The sequence below is a fragment of the Rhinatrema bivittatum genome, chromosome 2, assembly GCF_901001135.1.
Source record: "Rhinatrema bivittatum chromosome 2, aRhiBiv1.1, whole genome shotgun sequence".
Lineage (NCBI taxonomy): Eukaryota > Metazoa > Chordata > Amphibia > Gymnophiona > Rhinatrematidae > Rhinatrema > Rhinatrema bivittatum.
The window spans coordinates 27,818,918-27,833,209 of record NC_042616.1 but is presented as its reverse complement, the minus strand read 5'-3'; the positions used below and the strand labels follow the sequence as shown (position 1 = coordinate 27,833,209).

The window sequence follows — 14,292 nt, the reverse complement described above, 5'->3', positions numbered from 1 at the left end:
GGCTCACAGATTCTGTGCTGACTCTCATTATTAATGCTACTGCCAGTTGCAGATCACATAAGGCATTGGACCAGCCATTGGGGAAGAGTGGGCAGAGTGTGTACAGGTCTGTGCAGGTTGTCCCTTCTTCTCTATCCTCTCCTATCACTGAACTTACCTATGAGAAAAATGTTGCCCCTGTCATCACCTGCCCTCTCTTCCCATTAGCTGTCATCCACTTATCACCTGAGGCCCAAAGGAAAATGTTGCTGCTGATCCTAGTCAAGGAGTGTGTGGATGGGGGCTGTTTGAAGGGAGGGATCAGATACAGGAAGGGTTTGAGGGTTGGATCAGTGGGGGAGGGATTGGCTGTGGAAGGTGAGAGGGGGATGCAAGAAAGGAGCTAGGGGTGAGAGTATCAACTGGGGAGGTATGTGAGAAAAGAGAGAAGAAGGGATGACATGATCAACTGGGGTTACAAAATGGCTTGGAGGTGAGAAGTTCAGAGGGGAGGATGTAAAAAGCTGGAGTGGGTGAGCGAGCGGCTAGGCTGGGAAGGGGAGAGTAATGGGGGATGTAAGAGGGGATCAGCTGGAGGGGCAGAGGTTGAGAGACCCTCTGGAGGGGGAGAGGTTGAGAGAGGTGATCAGTTGGAGTGGAGGGACTGTTGGAGGCGAACTACACCCTCGCTAATTAGGTTTGGTTGTCCTCTGGGGTCCTGTGAATTTTCAAGTGCTAAAATAGGGTCACATTGGCTAAATGTTTGGGAAGCCCTGACATAGACAGAGGCATACATACCACACCTACACAGAAAAATACAGACACACCGCAGAGAGACATACAGAGAGGCATAGACCACACACCACAGACAGACCACACCACACCCAGGCACCTATCACAATGATAAGAACATAAGAAATTGCCATGCTGGGTCAGACCAAGGGTCCATCAAGCCCAGCATCCTGTTTCCAACAGTGGCCAATCCAGGCCACCCGATGCACACCTCCCTCCACCTGTGAATCAGTTATTTATTCTTTCGGATAATAGAAAAAACTAGGGGGCACTTCTCTCTCTCATACTCCCCTCAACAGTCAACCCCCTTATCTTCCCCAACCCTTATCTCCTCTATGCTCCCACCCCCCCCACCAACTGCATTCACCCCGCTTCACATCACCCCCTTTCAGCATTTGCCTCCTCTCCTTCCCCAACAAAATCACTTGCAACTCTCCGACAGTGCTCTAAGAATGCCTCCTTCCTCTTTCCCCGCTCGGCCCCGGATCACCAGGCTCTGGATGTCTACGATCCATCCCCTCCCCTCCTGCTGACACAGGGGAGGAGGGGAGGAGCTGGATCAGGGTGGAAGAGAATGAGATTAGAGCACAGGGACTTTCTGCTCCCTTGTCCAGCCCCCTCTGGCTCCCGTTTCTCCCCCACGCGCCGCCTTCAGTGTCTGCTCAGGCTCGCCCCGATACCCTGCAGAAAAGAAACCAAAATTGCTCTCTTCCCCTTTTTCTAGCCTCTTCCTTTTGTGTTCCCTGGGAACACCCCCCCCCCCCTTACACATTTCTTTTGGTAAATCATCCTTTATGTCTGTAAACAATGCAAGGCGTGCGGTCCCTTACCTAGAAAGCTCAGGCTCTCGTAATTCTCCTTCATCACCTCTTTGTAAAGCTCCTGCTGCCCTTCGTCTAAATACCCCCACTCCTCCTGGGAGAAATGGACAGAGACGTCCTCAAATGTCACCGGCACCTGAAACACAAACCAGGAACACTCATGGACATGCGGCACTGGTGCTAAAACCCTAAAACAGAGCAGGAAGAGTTTTGTATCCTGGGCAGTGACAAGCCTCCCCCGTTTCTAGTTCACGTGTCATATAACTAAACGTCAAATACATTTCAAACGCAAGTTCTTATTTATTTTCATAGCTGAGAATTTGCCCCTTTGTGTGTGTGCAAACGCCTAACAAGAACTTTCACCTGTAAACTAGGGGAGTCACGAGGTCAGGCTGTCTTGAAGGTGCTTAAGTGAATTTTCAGACTCCCAAATCTTTGCTTAAAAACTAGACGAGATCTGGAGGGAAATTTTCTGGGCATACTCTGAATCTACACATATATATGACTTAAATAACCTAAAATATAGAAAAGAAGGGCAGAGAGACAGAGAAGTGACCGACCTGAACAGCTAAGAACGGAACCAATGAAAGCTGCAAAAAAAACGGGCCAGAAAGGGGAGGGGGCGGCTGCAAGGAGTAGAGAGAACCACCTGCTTTTCCCCCAGCACAAACCTTCCTCCCAAACCCCAACATAAAGCTTAAAAAAAAAAGCCACCTTAGAGCCGGGGTTTCTTTAAAACATGTGGCGCAGAATCGGGAGCCCGAAGAGGTTTGCGGATGATGAATTTAATGAACTGGCAGGGGAAGACATTTTCAAATCCTCCGTTAAAATGTTTTCACACAGCTGCCCAGGTACAACGTCACTGCCTTCGGAAAGGGGAGAACGCCAAGATTTGATTTTTTTTTTCTTTTTGCAAGATTTTCTGATTTCTCCAGTTTTACTTAAGACGCGCCAGGCTGGGTCAGCCCAAGGTCCCGAGAGTCCCAGCATCCTGTCTCTGCCCCAAGTACCCCAGCAGGTCTATAAAGTAGATCTGATTCCTGTTATTCTCTCTCGGGGATAGCTGTCGCTTTCTTTGGTCTGTCTGGCTAATAATGTGGAATGGGCTTTTCCTCCAGGAACTTCTCCAAGCCCCTTTTACTCCTCACTACGGTATGCTCGTCACCTTGATCACGTCCCTCTGGCAGCAGATTCCACGCGGAGTGAAAAAGTACTTTCTACAGTCTGGTTTTGAATCTGCTGGTTGCTAGTTTGATGGAGTGTCCCCTGGTTTTAGGATTATTTGAAAGGGTAAATAACCTTCCTTTAATTCATCCACACCACTCATGATTTTATAAACTTCTATCCTGTCCCCGCTCAGCCGTCTCTTTTCCAAGCTGAAGAGCCCTAACCTGCGTAGCCTCTCATCATAGGAGAGAGGATTATCCCCCTTTTATCATTTTTGTCACCTTCCTCTGCACCTTTTCTGGATCCGCCATGTCCTTCTAGAGATGGGGGTGACCAGAACTGCACACAATACTCAAGGTGCGGTCACACCGTGACTCGATACAAAGGCATTATGATACTTTCTGTTTTATTCTCCTGTGGAATCGCGGTCTTCCCTCCATGGCACGGTCATGGTAGTGGCTAAATGGATCCTTACTGGATCGATGACGTGACTTGGCGGGTCTGGGCAGTGTTCAACCTCGAATCAACTTCATAGGGAATCAACCCATCGATTCTGGTCAGCGGTCCAGTACCTTAATTCAACACTGAACCGGTTAAAAAATAATGAGCATCAGGTTTGCCAGGGATTCAGCAGCTGAGCCCACGACAGATATTCTACATTTTTGTGGTCTGTGTAGATTGTCACTTGATGTCGTGCCCCCTCCAACAGGTGACGTCATTCCTAGAGGGCTAGCTTAATGGCTAATGACTCCTAGTCCTTAATAATGTACTTCTCCCCTGGAGAAAAAACGTCTTAGAAAAGTATGCGCAGGTTACCAGAACTCCACGCAGGTCATGTTGCAAAAGGACAGCCACCACCCCAAGAGCGGAGGCAACTACCTAGATGATGAAAGACTTGGTGGGGTCTGGATGGCAGAGGCAAGGGTCCCGAATAAACTCCTGTTTTAGGGGTGAAAAGGCCTGCAGGGCTTCCTTGTTACAGATATAAGAGACTACTCCCTTTTTCGTGAGGTCTGTGAGTGGTGCCGCCAAGGAAAACTAGCCAAGGACAAATGGGTGGAATAATAATTGGCAAAAGCCTAAGAATCTCTGCAATGCCTTGAGTCAGATTGGTCGAGATTAGTGTAAGATAGCGTTCAATTTTTCCAGGTTCGTACAGACCAGTCAGGGGCATGATATAATCCAGGAAGGGTAGCTCCTCTTGCTCAAAAGAGCATTTCTCTACTAGCTTGGCGTAGAGCTGGTGTTTTCACAACTCTTGCAGGACCTGTTTATCGTGCAAACAATGTTTTAACATCTTGGCGGAAATAAGGATATCATCCAAAGAGACAACCTCATGGGAGTGTAGCAGGTTCCAAACGATTGCTTTAATCATCATTTGAAAAAACTGTGATGGGGGGATTGCATAGTCCAAAGGGCATAACCAGTACTCAGGGCCATCTTGGGTATTAAAGCGGTTTTCCACTTGTCGCCCTCTCCAATACAGATCAAGTTATATGCCCCTCGCAGATCCAATTTAGTAAAAACTTCCAGCCTTCTGAGTTGATCGTATAACTCCGAGATGAGGGTACGGGTACCATTAAACCATGCTGGCAGTCATTTGGTCTTCCTTTGAACCTTTTTATGCAAGGAATACATTTTATCTAGGTTTCCCAAAAATGTTTTTGTTTTTTTTTATTATTTAACCTTTTAATCTAAAGCAAAAAAAATATGCAATTACAAGAATTAATATAAGCAATTCAAATCTGAAATTATTAGTAACAAATTCATTTCAAGTCGAAAGAAAGAAAGAAAGAAAGAAAGAAAAGAAAGAAAGAAGAAAGAAAAACATATAAGAAATGCCAAATACTATTTAAATAATTGCCATTGCACCAACTTGATGCTTAAATGTGGTAAAATGCCGTTCCATCCCTACAAAACACTGCTCGATCCTAACCACGTACTGGTCGGTGCAGCCAAAGCATTTCATACCTTCGCCTCCTGCAGGGTCCGGAGCAAAGCCCCAGCCGCCGATACCGGAGATCTCTCATCCCAGAGAGTCCACGCCGGCGGGATGCGTAGCTTCGGGGTCCAGGGCCACAGAATCCTGCGGAGGAGAAGAAAACCTTCACAACTGAGAATGGAGGGGGTAGTGCCCGTTGAGCAGGGCTGACAGATTTCTTGCCCCCCTCGCCGGCTCGTATCAATTTGAGAAGCAGATGGTCACTGAACAAGGGCATCCAGAGGTGCACTAGTAGGAGTGGATACTAAAGGAAAATGATTAGATTTGGCTTGCCTCTTCCTTTCCATTAAACGATACAAGAGGGGAAAAAGAAAAGCCTGGAATAAGTGGGGTTGCCCCTTTGATACACGGCTTCAGCTGGGCACCGCTGTCGCCTAGTTAGCAGAGAGACTCAGGGGGGCACCCAACGTTGACGTCGGTGGCCACAGAGGGAGGGGGAACAATCCCCAACAGCTGCCTGATGTGGTCTGGCATTGCTCCTCCTCAGCCTTGCCAAAATGGTATTTTTAAACAATGTCCACAGCTTATGCAAACTTTAACCCTTGCAACCGCTCCTTATAATGTGTTTTCTATTTTCCTCCTTCTATCCTGATCTCCCTTTCTATTTAAACATTTTCTATTCCATGAATCCAACTTGCTCAGTGTGGATTACAACATAATATACACAAAATAAAATAATCATCACATTCAATAACATAAAAGTAGTAGGAGTAAAAGAAAATAAAGTAGTTTTACTTAATGTCCTCTCTCCAGTGATTATGTCAATTTTGCATGATTGCTAACGTTTAGCGGCCCCACCACAGTAACCCTTGCACAAGGTCGTGCACTCCACAGAGGGCTCGATCTAAAGGAGCTGCCCCTCTCATTGGTTCTGGGACTAACTGCTCCATGAATCAGTCATTTAAGGCATCTAGAAACTTAACCTCTCTAGCATGTCCCAGATATTGATCCAATAAATACTGGGGTAATTGAAATCTCACAATATTATTGTGTTTCCAAATGTATTTGCTTTTTTAATGTCAGCTAGCATATCACAATCTGTTTCTTTCATTTCAGTCAGGTGGCCGGTAGGTAGTACACCCATACTGTACTCTTACCTGTCACACATGGAATTTCTAGCTATATAGGATTCCCCACCACATTTTGTTTTCTGCAGGACTTATTTTTTATATCATGCTGGATTATATGCCATCTTTTACCACAGTCTGCCATCCCCTCCACCAATATGAACTGCCCCATTTATGTTGATATAATTTATATCTGCAGTACATGAATGTAATCCTCTTTGAAGCACCTGCAAAGTGACTATAAATCAAATAAATAAATACCCTGGTATAAATGTGTCCCATTGGTTATCCCCCTTCTGCCACTTCTTCTCCGAGATGCTTTACACATTTATATTCTCATACACTGCCATACATTCTAACTTGCCAATCTTACTGATAATACTTCTGGCATTCACATGCAGACATTTACAAGGTTTCCAAAAATACCACAAGTACCCCGAAACCCTTCTACTTTCCATGGCAGACCACCTCATTAAAGTCCTGACAAAGGCAAATCATACATTTTGGCCTCTTAGATATCTTCTTCGGCCTTCGACACCTATTAACCACAATATCCTCATACAGCGACTCAGCGAAATAAGAATAACTGGACTTGCCCTCAGCTGGATCACATCATATCTTAGCAATAGGCAATACAAAATCTAAATTGGAAATCATCAATCCAAAGCCATCCCCCTTAATCAGAGTGTCCCGCAAGGCTCCTCCCTATCATCTACCCTATTCAATATCTACCTACTATCTGAACTTCATCTCCCACACTTTATATACGCTGATGATGTGCAGATACTCATACCAGTTAACGACTCCCTACCCAAGACCATCAACACCTGGGAATCCACTTTACTTGCAATCAACAATCTTCTATCCAACATACATCTTGCTCTTGACACTGCCAAAACAGAGCTCATGGCTCATCACACTGCAAGATAACACTATCTCCCCCCTCCCCATGCCCCCAGCGTCAATCTCATTCACCCAGCATGTTAGAGACCTTGGGGGTCTCATGTGAATTTCAAATTTGGCCCCTTCAGCTCTACCATCTATTCCGATTCAAGATATAAGACCATCAGGACATCGCCCATGTGGCTCTTGTTCCGTCTGCACAGTGAATCTCAAAACAGATCATTTATGGATACCCAAACAACAGAGAACTATCAAACTCACTTCTTTTACTAACTGTAAAAGTAAAGGAGTAGTATATATAGTAATCTGTCCGTGTAACAAGTTTTATATAGGGAAAACCATCAGGGAACTGACAAAAGAATAATAGAGCATAAAAGCGCTATTTCCCGTAATGTTCTGTCCAAAACCCTTAGTTTGCACATTCCATTGAATATAAACATAAATTCACAGATTACAAATTTTGTGTTCTTCAAAAACCAGTTCTAAATTGGAGAGGAGGAAATTTAGATCGTCTATTGTTGCGACAAGAACAAAAATTTATATGAAACTAGATACCCTCTCTCCAAATGGTCTAAATGCTGAAATAGATTACTCTGTATTTATGAGATTCTTTATTTTTAGTCATACCACATGATGATTTTTAAAAGACAGATATCAGTTGTATTTTTACACTCACGGTTGTATATATTTTTATGATTGCGTCTATGTATGTCTTTTAATAGGTGTGATTATTTATTCTAATTCAGATAGTTCCCATATTGGTCCGCTATTTGATTGTTTTTAGCATTTTTTCGTGACTCCTTTTTTAAGAACTTTGATCTTTCATACTCATCATAATACTTTCAGAATGCTTTTTCTGGAGTCTGCAGAGATATGATGGCACCCCCCTTTTGTTATAAATAACTTTTGCAATTATATTAATAATATTAATTTTAATAATTTTTTCACCCATCCTATTTACCCATCTATTTATTTATTTATTTTTTCATTAGTATCTGTTAGCCTTATGGGTAAGTTACTTTTGACGCACATATCCAATAATATTCCAATTTTTGGGTTTTTGTACATTTGTTTCACAATTTTAAGTTTATTAAGAAAACGTCAAGCCTTGATATATTTAGGTTCCACATTACTATTGGCACCATCTCTGATACAGAGATATGTCTCACAAAGTCGATTGACTGTTCAATAAATAGCATCAATATCCATATGTCTTTGTAAGCTGATTGACACTTTGATTAATAGCACAGATATACAATATTATTTAATATTTTTTGTTTTTTATAACATACAACACTTTACCTGATAGAGCTTGCACTTGATTTTAATTACATGTGTTGAACTCGCAATTTTGAGACACGCCCCTTTTCATGATTGACAGCTCAGTCTGTCCGGTACTTTATTACCAACATAATTTTTTGCAATAGAATTAATTGTAATCTATATTATACACATGCAATCCTTCAATATATACATAAAAACGTTTTTATAGCTTTTTAAGCTTTGCACTACTCAAGTAACAAGATTGTCAGTCACTGACAGCTGGATTTTGGCGCCAAAATTTGATTATAAACACCACCCACATAGCACTCTCCCGATGTTTGACTTCACAAGGGGAGATCGATATTTGTGAATGTTGCAAGGTAAATTGTTTTTCTTACACTTCCGTTGCTTTATTCACTTCTTTAGCATGTTTTACAATAATGGTCTATCTTAAAGGATTTTTATATAACATTGTCTGTAAGTTTTCAAACTGGCGTTTTTAAAGCACCAATGGTTACATCAGCAGTCCGTCTGCAGTTTGTTTTATTCCATTATTACACTAGTATCAATTTAAGGGTTAACCATACTCATTTTTTGAATCATTGGATATGACAATCACTCCGGACTGCTTGGTGCATTTATTGAGCAAACAGATCTTACAAACCGCGTTATTTAGGAGCAACACACTGTTTAGGTCGCTCAAAGTATTGTACCAGATTAGCCGTCACCTTTGAACAGCTGAGCACTGCTCTTTTGAGGACGATGCAGTGAGGTATTTATAACATGCAATTTATCAGATAAGCTTCAGTATACCCTTTGTTTTTTATTTATTATTTTTGAGCACACTATAGTGTTATTTTTTTTCATTAGCTGTATGGAAGATCTCAATAGTGACTGCAAATTTTGCTTTTTAAGTATTGCAGCCAGATTAGCTGTCACTTTTGAACAGTTGAGCACTGCTTTTGAGGGCGATGTGTAGTAAGGTACTTATAACATGCAATCTATCAGACAAGCCTTCAGCAGACTTCCCTTTAACACACTAGTATATTTTTTTTATTAGTTGCATGGACCTTCCCAATAGTGAATGCAAACCCTATAATTTGACATACAAACGGAATACTTTGTATTTTTTTTAAATATCCGCTCTGGAGAGCAAATTACACAGATATCTCTAAGTGCCTGGCACGATCGTTCAATGCGCTTTGTAATTGGTTAGTCTCAAGTGTTGTTTGCCGTATATCTAAAATTAGATAATTCTTCAATCTTTAAAAATTCTTTTAATCTTGAGATAGTGATGTCGGCTAAGGGTTTTTAATAACCCGATTTTTTGTTTTTATTTTTTTGATTTATTTTTTCCTCATTTTGATTTTTCCTTTCAAATATCCAGTCTGGTGAGCAATTACACTGATATCTCTAAGTTCTTGGCACGATTGTTCAAGTGTTTTGTATTTGGTTTATTTCAAGTGTTGTTTGCCCGAAATTTAAATATTAAATACTTTTTCAGTCAAAATATTTTTTAAGTCTTGAGATAGTGATGTCAGCTAAGGGCTTTAATAACACTATTTTGTGTTTCCAATTATTTGATCCGATTTATTATTTTACTTTTTCAATAGAGCATAAACGCCATTTGAGTTACTGGGTCATATCGTTTTGTCCGTTTTATATTTTTTACAGACAAATTTGGTGCACAGTTCTCACGCTGTCACATTCACACACTGAAGTAATGTGTTCTATTACAAGAGGAGAATATTCATAACATTGTCAGCACTTATACTCACATTCACAATCACTTCCACACTTAGCACACAAATATCACTTAAATTTATAAAAGAGTCACTCTTACACTTTCAAATAAAACTACACGATACATTTATTACATTATATATTCCCATACATGAACCAGCTATTACTTTTACCCCTTTTGTCTTACTTTTTTACAACTTAGGTATAATAATTTAGACTATATAAACATTTACATATTATCCATACACCAGTTTTGACAATAGATTTAATGATAATTTAATTTATACAATAAATGAGTAAGGGATCGATGGATATGTGTAGTTATGTAGATTCATGTCTAATTATAGTGGTTCACACTTTATGAAATTTTGCCATCTATTTCTGCATCCCCACAGACATAGAAACATAGAAACATAGAAATGACGGCAGAAGAAGACCAAATGGCCCATCCAGTCTGCCCAGCAAGCTTCCCTCATTTCTTCTCCCATACTTATCTGTTTCTCTTAGCTCTTGGTTCTAATTCCCTTCCTTCCACCCCGCCATTAATGTAGAGAGCGGTGGAGGAGCTGCATCCAAGTGAAATATCTAGCTTGATTAGTTAGATGGTAGTAGGAGTAGTAACCGCCGCAATAAGCAAGCTACACCCATGCTTATTTGTTTTTACCCAGATTATGTTATACAGCCCTTATTGGTTGTTTATCTTCTCCCCTGCCGTTGAAGCAGGGAGCTATGCTGGATATGCGTGAGGTATCAGTTTTTTTCTTCTCCCCTGCCGTTGAAGCAGAGAGCTATGCTGGATATGCATCGAAAGTGAAGTATCAGGCACATTTGGTTTGGGGTAGTAACCGGCCGTGACAAGCCAGCTACTCCCCGCTTGTGAGTGTGAATCCTTTTTTCTTCTCCCCTGCCGTTGAAGTTATGCTGGATATGCGTGAAGTATCAGTTTTTCTTTTCCCCTGCCGTTGAAGCAGAGAGCTATGCTGGAAATTCGTGATGTATCAGTCTTTCTCCGATGCCGTTGAAGTAGAGAGCCATGCTGGATATGCGTCGAGAGTGAAGTATCAGGTACATTTGGTTTGGGGTAGTAACCGCCGTAACAAGCCAGCTACTCCCCGCTTTGTGAGTGCGAACCCTTTTTTCTTCTCCCCTGCCGTTTAAGCAGAGAGCTCTGCTGGATGTGTGAAGTAACAGTTTTTCTTTTCCCCTGCTGTTGAAGCAGAGAACTATGCTGGATATGCATTGAAAGTGAAGTATAAGAATGGAGTGATCAAGCTAGTTGAAAGGCATCAGGAATAGAGGAAGGTGGAGGTAGTAATTTGGATATTTGGTTTGGGGTAGTAACCGCCGTAACAAGCCAGCTACTCCCGTCTTTGTGAGTGCAAATCCTTTTTTCCACATTTCCTCTTGCTGTTGAATCTTAGAGTGATGTTGGAGTCACAGTAACCCATGTGTATGTTTATTGACTAAGGGTATTGTCTCCAGGCAGTAGCCATCATTCTGGCGAGTCACCCACTCTTCATTGGCGGCCTCTTGACTTTATGGATCCACAGTGTTTATCCCACGCCCCTTTGAAGTCCTTCACAGTTCTGGTCTTCACCACTTCCTCCGGAAGTGGTGAAGTATAAGAGATCATATAGTGATCTATACGATCATCTTTCATTTATTATGATTGATGAACTCAAGAAGATTGATTTAAGGTAATACTCACACTTTTTTACCAATATTGTGGACCTGTTTGGTATCTTTATTTGTGTATGCAACCGTGGTGTCTTAATTATCCACTAAGATTGTTTTTATTTTAGGTAACTTTTAAACATGCTAGTTTTCGTACAATTTATATATTCTACGTGTTACCTTGAGTCCTTTACATGTCATGTCACGTTGAGTTTTTTGTTTATTCACTTATTTATTTTTTATTTACTCTTTGTATTTATATTATAATTGGTTACAATATTTTAGACATTCATTTTAGATATTCATATATGTTACTGTTAGTAATTAAATTATATTCTTAAAGTTTTTTATTTATGTTTTAGCCCCTGAGGCAGCCGTTTTGTGACGGCGAAACTCGGCCAGAGTCGGGCTACCCTTGTGTCTCCACTTCAATAAAGGATTAATTTTAGACTACAGGCATCTATTCTTTTCTTTTCATCCTGACGGCTGTTATAGATCGCCTTCCTTTGTGCTTTTTGGGTCATACTCAAATCAGTCCAGACTCCGGGGATGTACCAAAGCTCCCTACTTAGGGTGGGACCTGGAGAGTCCAGCTCGCAAGACTCTCTCATCAAAAGACCAGAGACTCCGGATCCCATACATCTAGACTGTAGTGCCTTGTAAAAGTATGCAGCAACTTCCAAGTCGCTGCCCTATAAATTTCCTGTGGTGAAACCAACTGGGCCTCCACCCACAAGGCCGCCTGAGAACGTGTAGAGTGAGCCCTCACACCTTCAGGCACTTGACGGCCTTTGGGAATGTATGCCGACCCAAAAGCCTCCTTAAGCTACCTCGTAATGGTGGCTTTGGAAGCCTAGGTACCTTTCTTCGAACCACTCTATAAAATGAACAGATGATCAGATCTCCTAAAATCATTCATTACCTTGAGATACCTCAGCAAAGTCCTACGGACATCCACCAGCCTAAGCTCCCACGCATGAGGCGCAGAAGCATCCAATTCCCTCCACTGTTTGATTAACATGAAAAGCAGATACCACCTTGGGAAGAAACGAGGGAACTGTCCGCAAGGACACTCCTGAGTCCGAGATCTGAAGGAATGGATTGTGGCAAGATAAAGCCTGCAAATCAGAGATTCTCCTTGCAGAACCAATGGCTACCAGGAAAACAACCTTCAAGGTCAAATCTTTGAGTCGCTCTGCGGAGAGGTTCAAAAGGTGGCTCACACAAACTTCGGAGAACGAGATTAAGATTCCAGGATGGAAAAACTCTTCTCACCGGAGAGCGCAAATTCTTAACCCCCTAAAGAAATCTAACCACTTCAGGATGAGGACAATGTATAACCCTCAACTCTACCAAGTAAACAAGCCAGAGCTGCTACCTGTACTCTAAGGGAGTTGAAAGATAGGCCTTTGATCAAACCTTCTTGAAGGAAAGATAAAACCTGAGACACTGAAGACTGTAAGGCCCATACACCGTTAGTTATACACCATGCCTCAAAGACCTTCCAGACTCAGATATACGACAACGAAGTAGATGTTTGTCTAGCCTGCAGAAGAGTAGTAATGACCGCCTCTGGGTACCCTCTTCGTCTCAAATGCCACCTCTCAAAAGCCAGGCCACTAGACAAAAGCAATCTGCCTGGTCTGAAAATACGGGGCCCTGTCGAAGAAAACGAGGAAGATGATTGAAGCGTAACGGTCCATCCACTGCCATGTTGACCAGATCTGCGAACTACGGCTGATGAGGCCACTCTGGGGTTACCAACACTTCTCCTGGATGTTTCTCTATCCGATGCAACATCTTGCCTATCAGAGGCCAAGGGGGAAATATCTAAAGTAGAACCCCCCTGAGGCCAGGGTATACCTGAGCGTCGACTCCTTCGGCCCTGTATTCCCGTCTTCGACTGAAAAAGCAGGATGCTTTTGCATTGAGACGCTTCACCATTAGATCCACATGGGGAGAGCCCCACCTCTCGCGGATGAGCTGCATCGCTGCCTCGGACAACTCCCACTTCCCTGAATCTAGCATTGTGCGACTTAGAAAATCTGCTTGGACTTTTTCGACCCCTGCGATATGAGACACCACTATCTGAATCAAGTGCTGTTCCGCCCTGCCGATTGATATATGCCACGGTGGTTGCATTGTCCGACAAAACCCTCACCGAGCGGCCTTGAACCAAAGGTAGAAAAACAAGCAACGCTAACCGCACTGCTCTGGTTTCTAAGTGATTGACAGCCCAAGAGGCTTCTTCTGCCAACTAAACACCCTGGGCCAATTGTTGCTGGCATACTGCCCCCCCCAACCAGAAAGACTGGCATCGGTAGTAAGAATTACCCAATCCAGGCCCTCTAGATCGACCCTCACAGACTAGATTGGATGACTGCAGCCACCAAGCCAGATTGTCCCACGCAGGACCATCGAGTGAGACGGGCATATGAAACTCCTCCGACAACAGATTCCACTGTGCCAACAGAGCTCTCTGTAGCGGTCTCATATGCGCAAAAGCCCACAGCACCAACTCCAGCATTGAGGCCTTTGAGCCGAGAACCTGCATAAATTCCCAAGCTCTGGGAACCTGCAAAGCCAACAGACGGACTTGAGACTATAATTTGCAGGCTCTCTCCTCCGAGAGGAACACCTTGCCCTTCAGCGTGTTGAACCGAGCCCCCAAGTAGTCTAGGGTCCAAAACAGGATCAGCTGGCTCTTCATCAAAGTCACCACCCAGCCTAGAGATTCTAGGCTGGCGATTACCTTCTGCATCACCGTACGACAAGCGATTCCAACTTTGCTCTGATGAGCCAATCGTCTAGATAAAGGTGCACAAGGACTCCCTCACGCCGCAACGCCGCTGCCACCACCATTATCTTGGTGAATGTGCGG

The 14,292-nt window shown here is 42.8% G+C and overlaps 1 protein-coding gene across 1 annotated transcript in view; it reads right to left on the bottom strand.

Annotated features, from left to right (window-relative positions):
* LOC115085885 (zinc finger protein 225-like) overlaps positions 1-14,292 on the bottom strand; it is a 93,731-nt gene that overhangs the window by 44,281 nt on the left and 35,158 nt on the right. The window contains exons 4-5 of the mRNA XM_029592423.1: positions 4,731-4,845; positions 1,602-1,728 (exon numbers count right to left, since the gene is read on the bottom strand). Coding sequence (XP_029448283.1) covers positions 1,602-1,635 — 34 coding nt within the window. The 5' untranslated portion in view covers positions 1,636-1,728; positions 4,731-4,845. The remainder of the gene's footprint in view (positions 1-1,601; positions 1,729-4,730; positions 4,846-14,292) is intronic.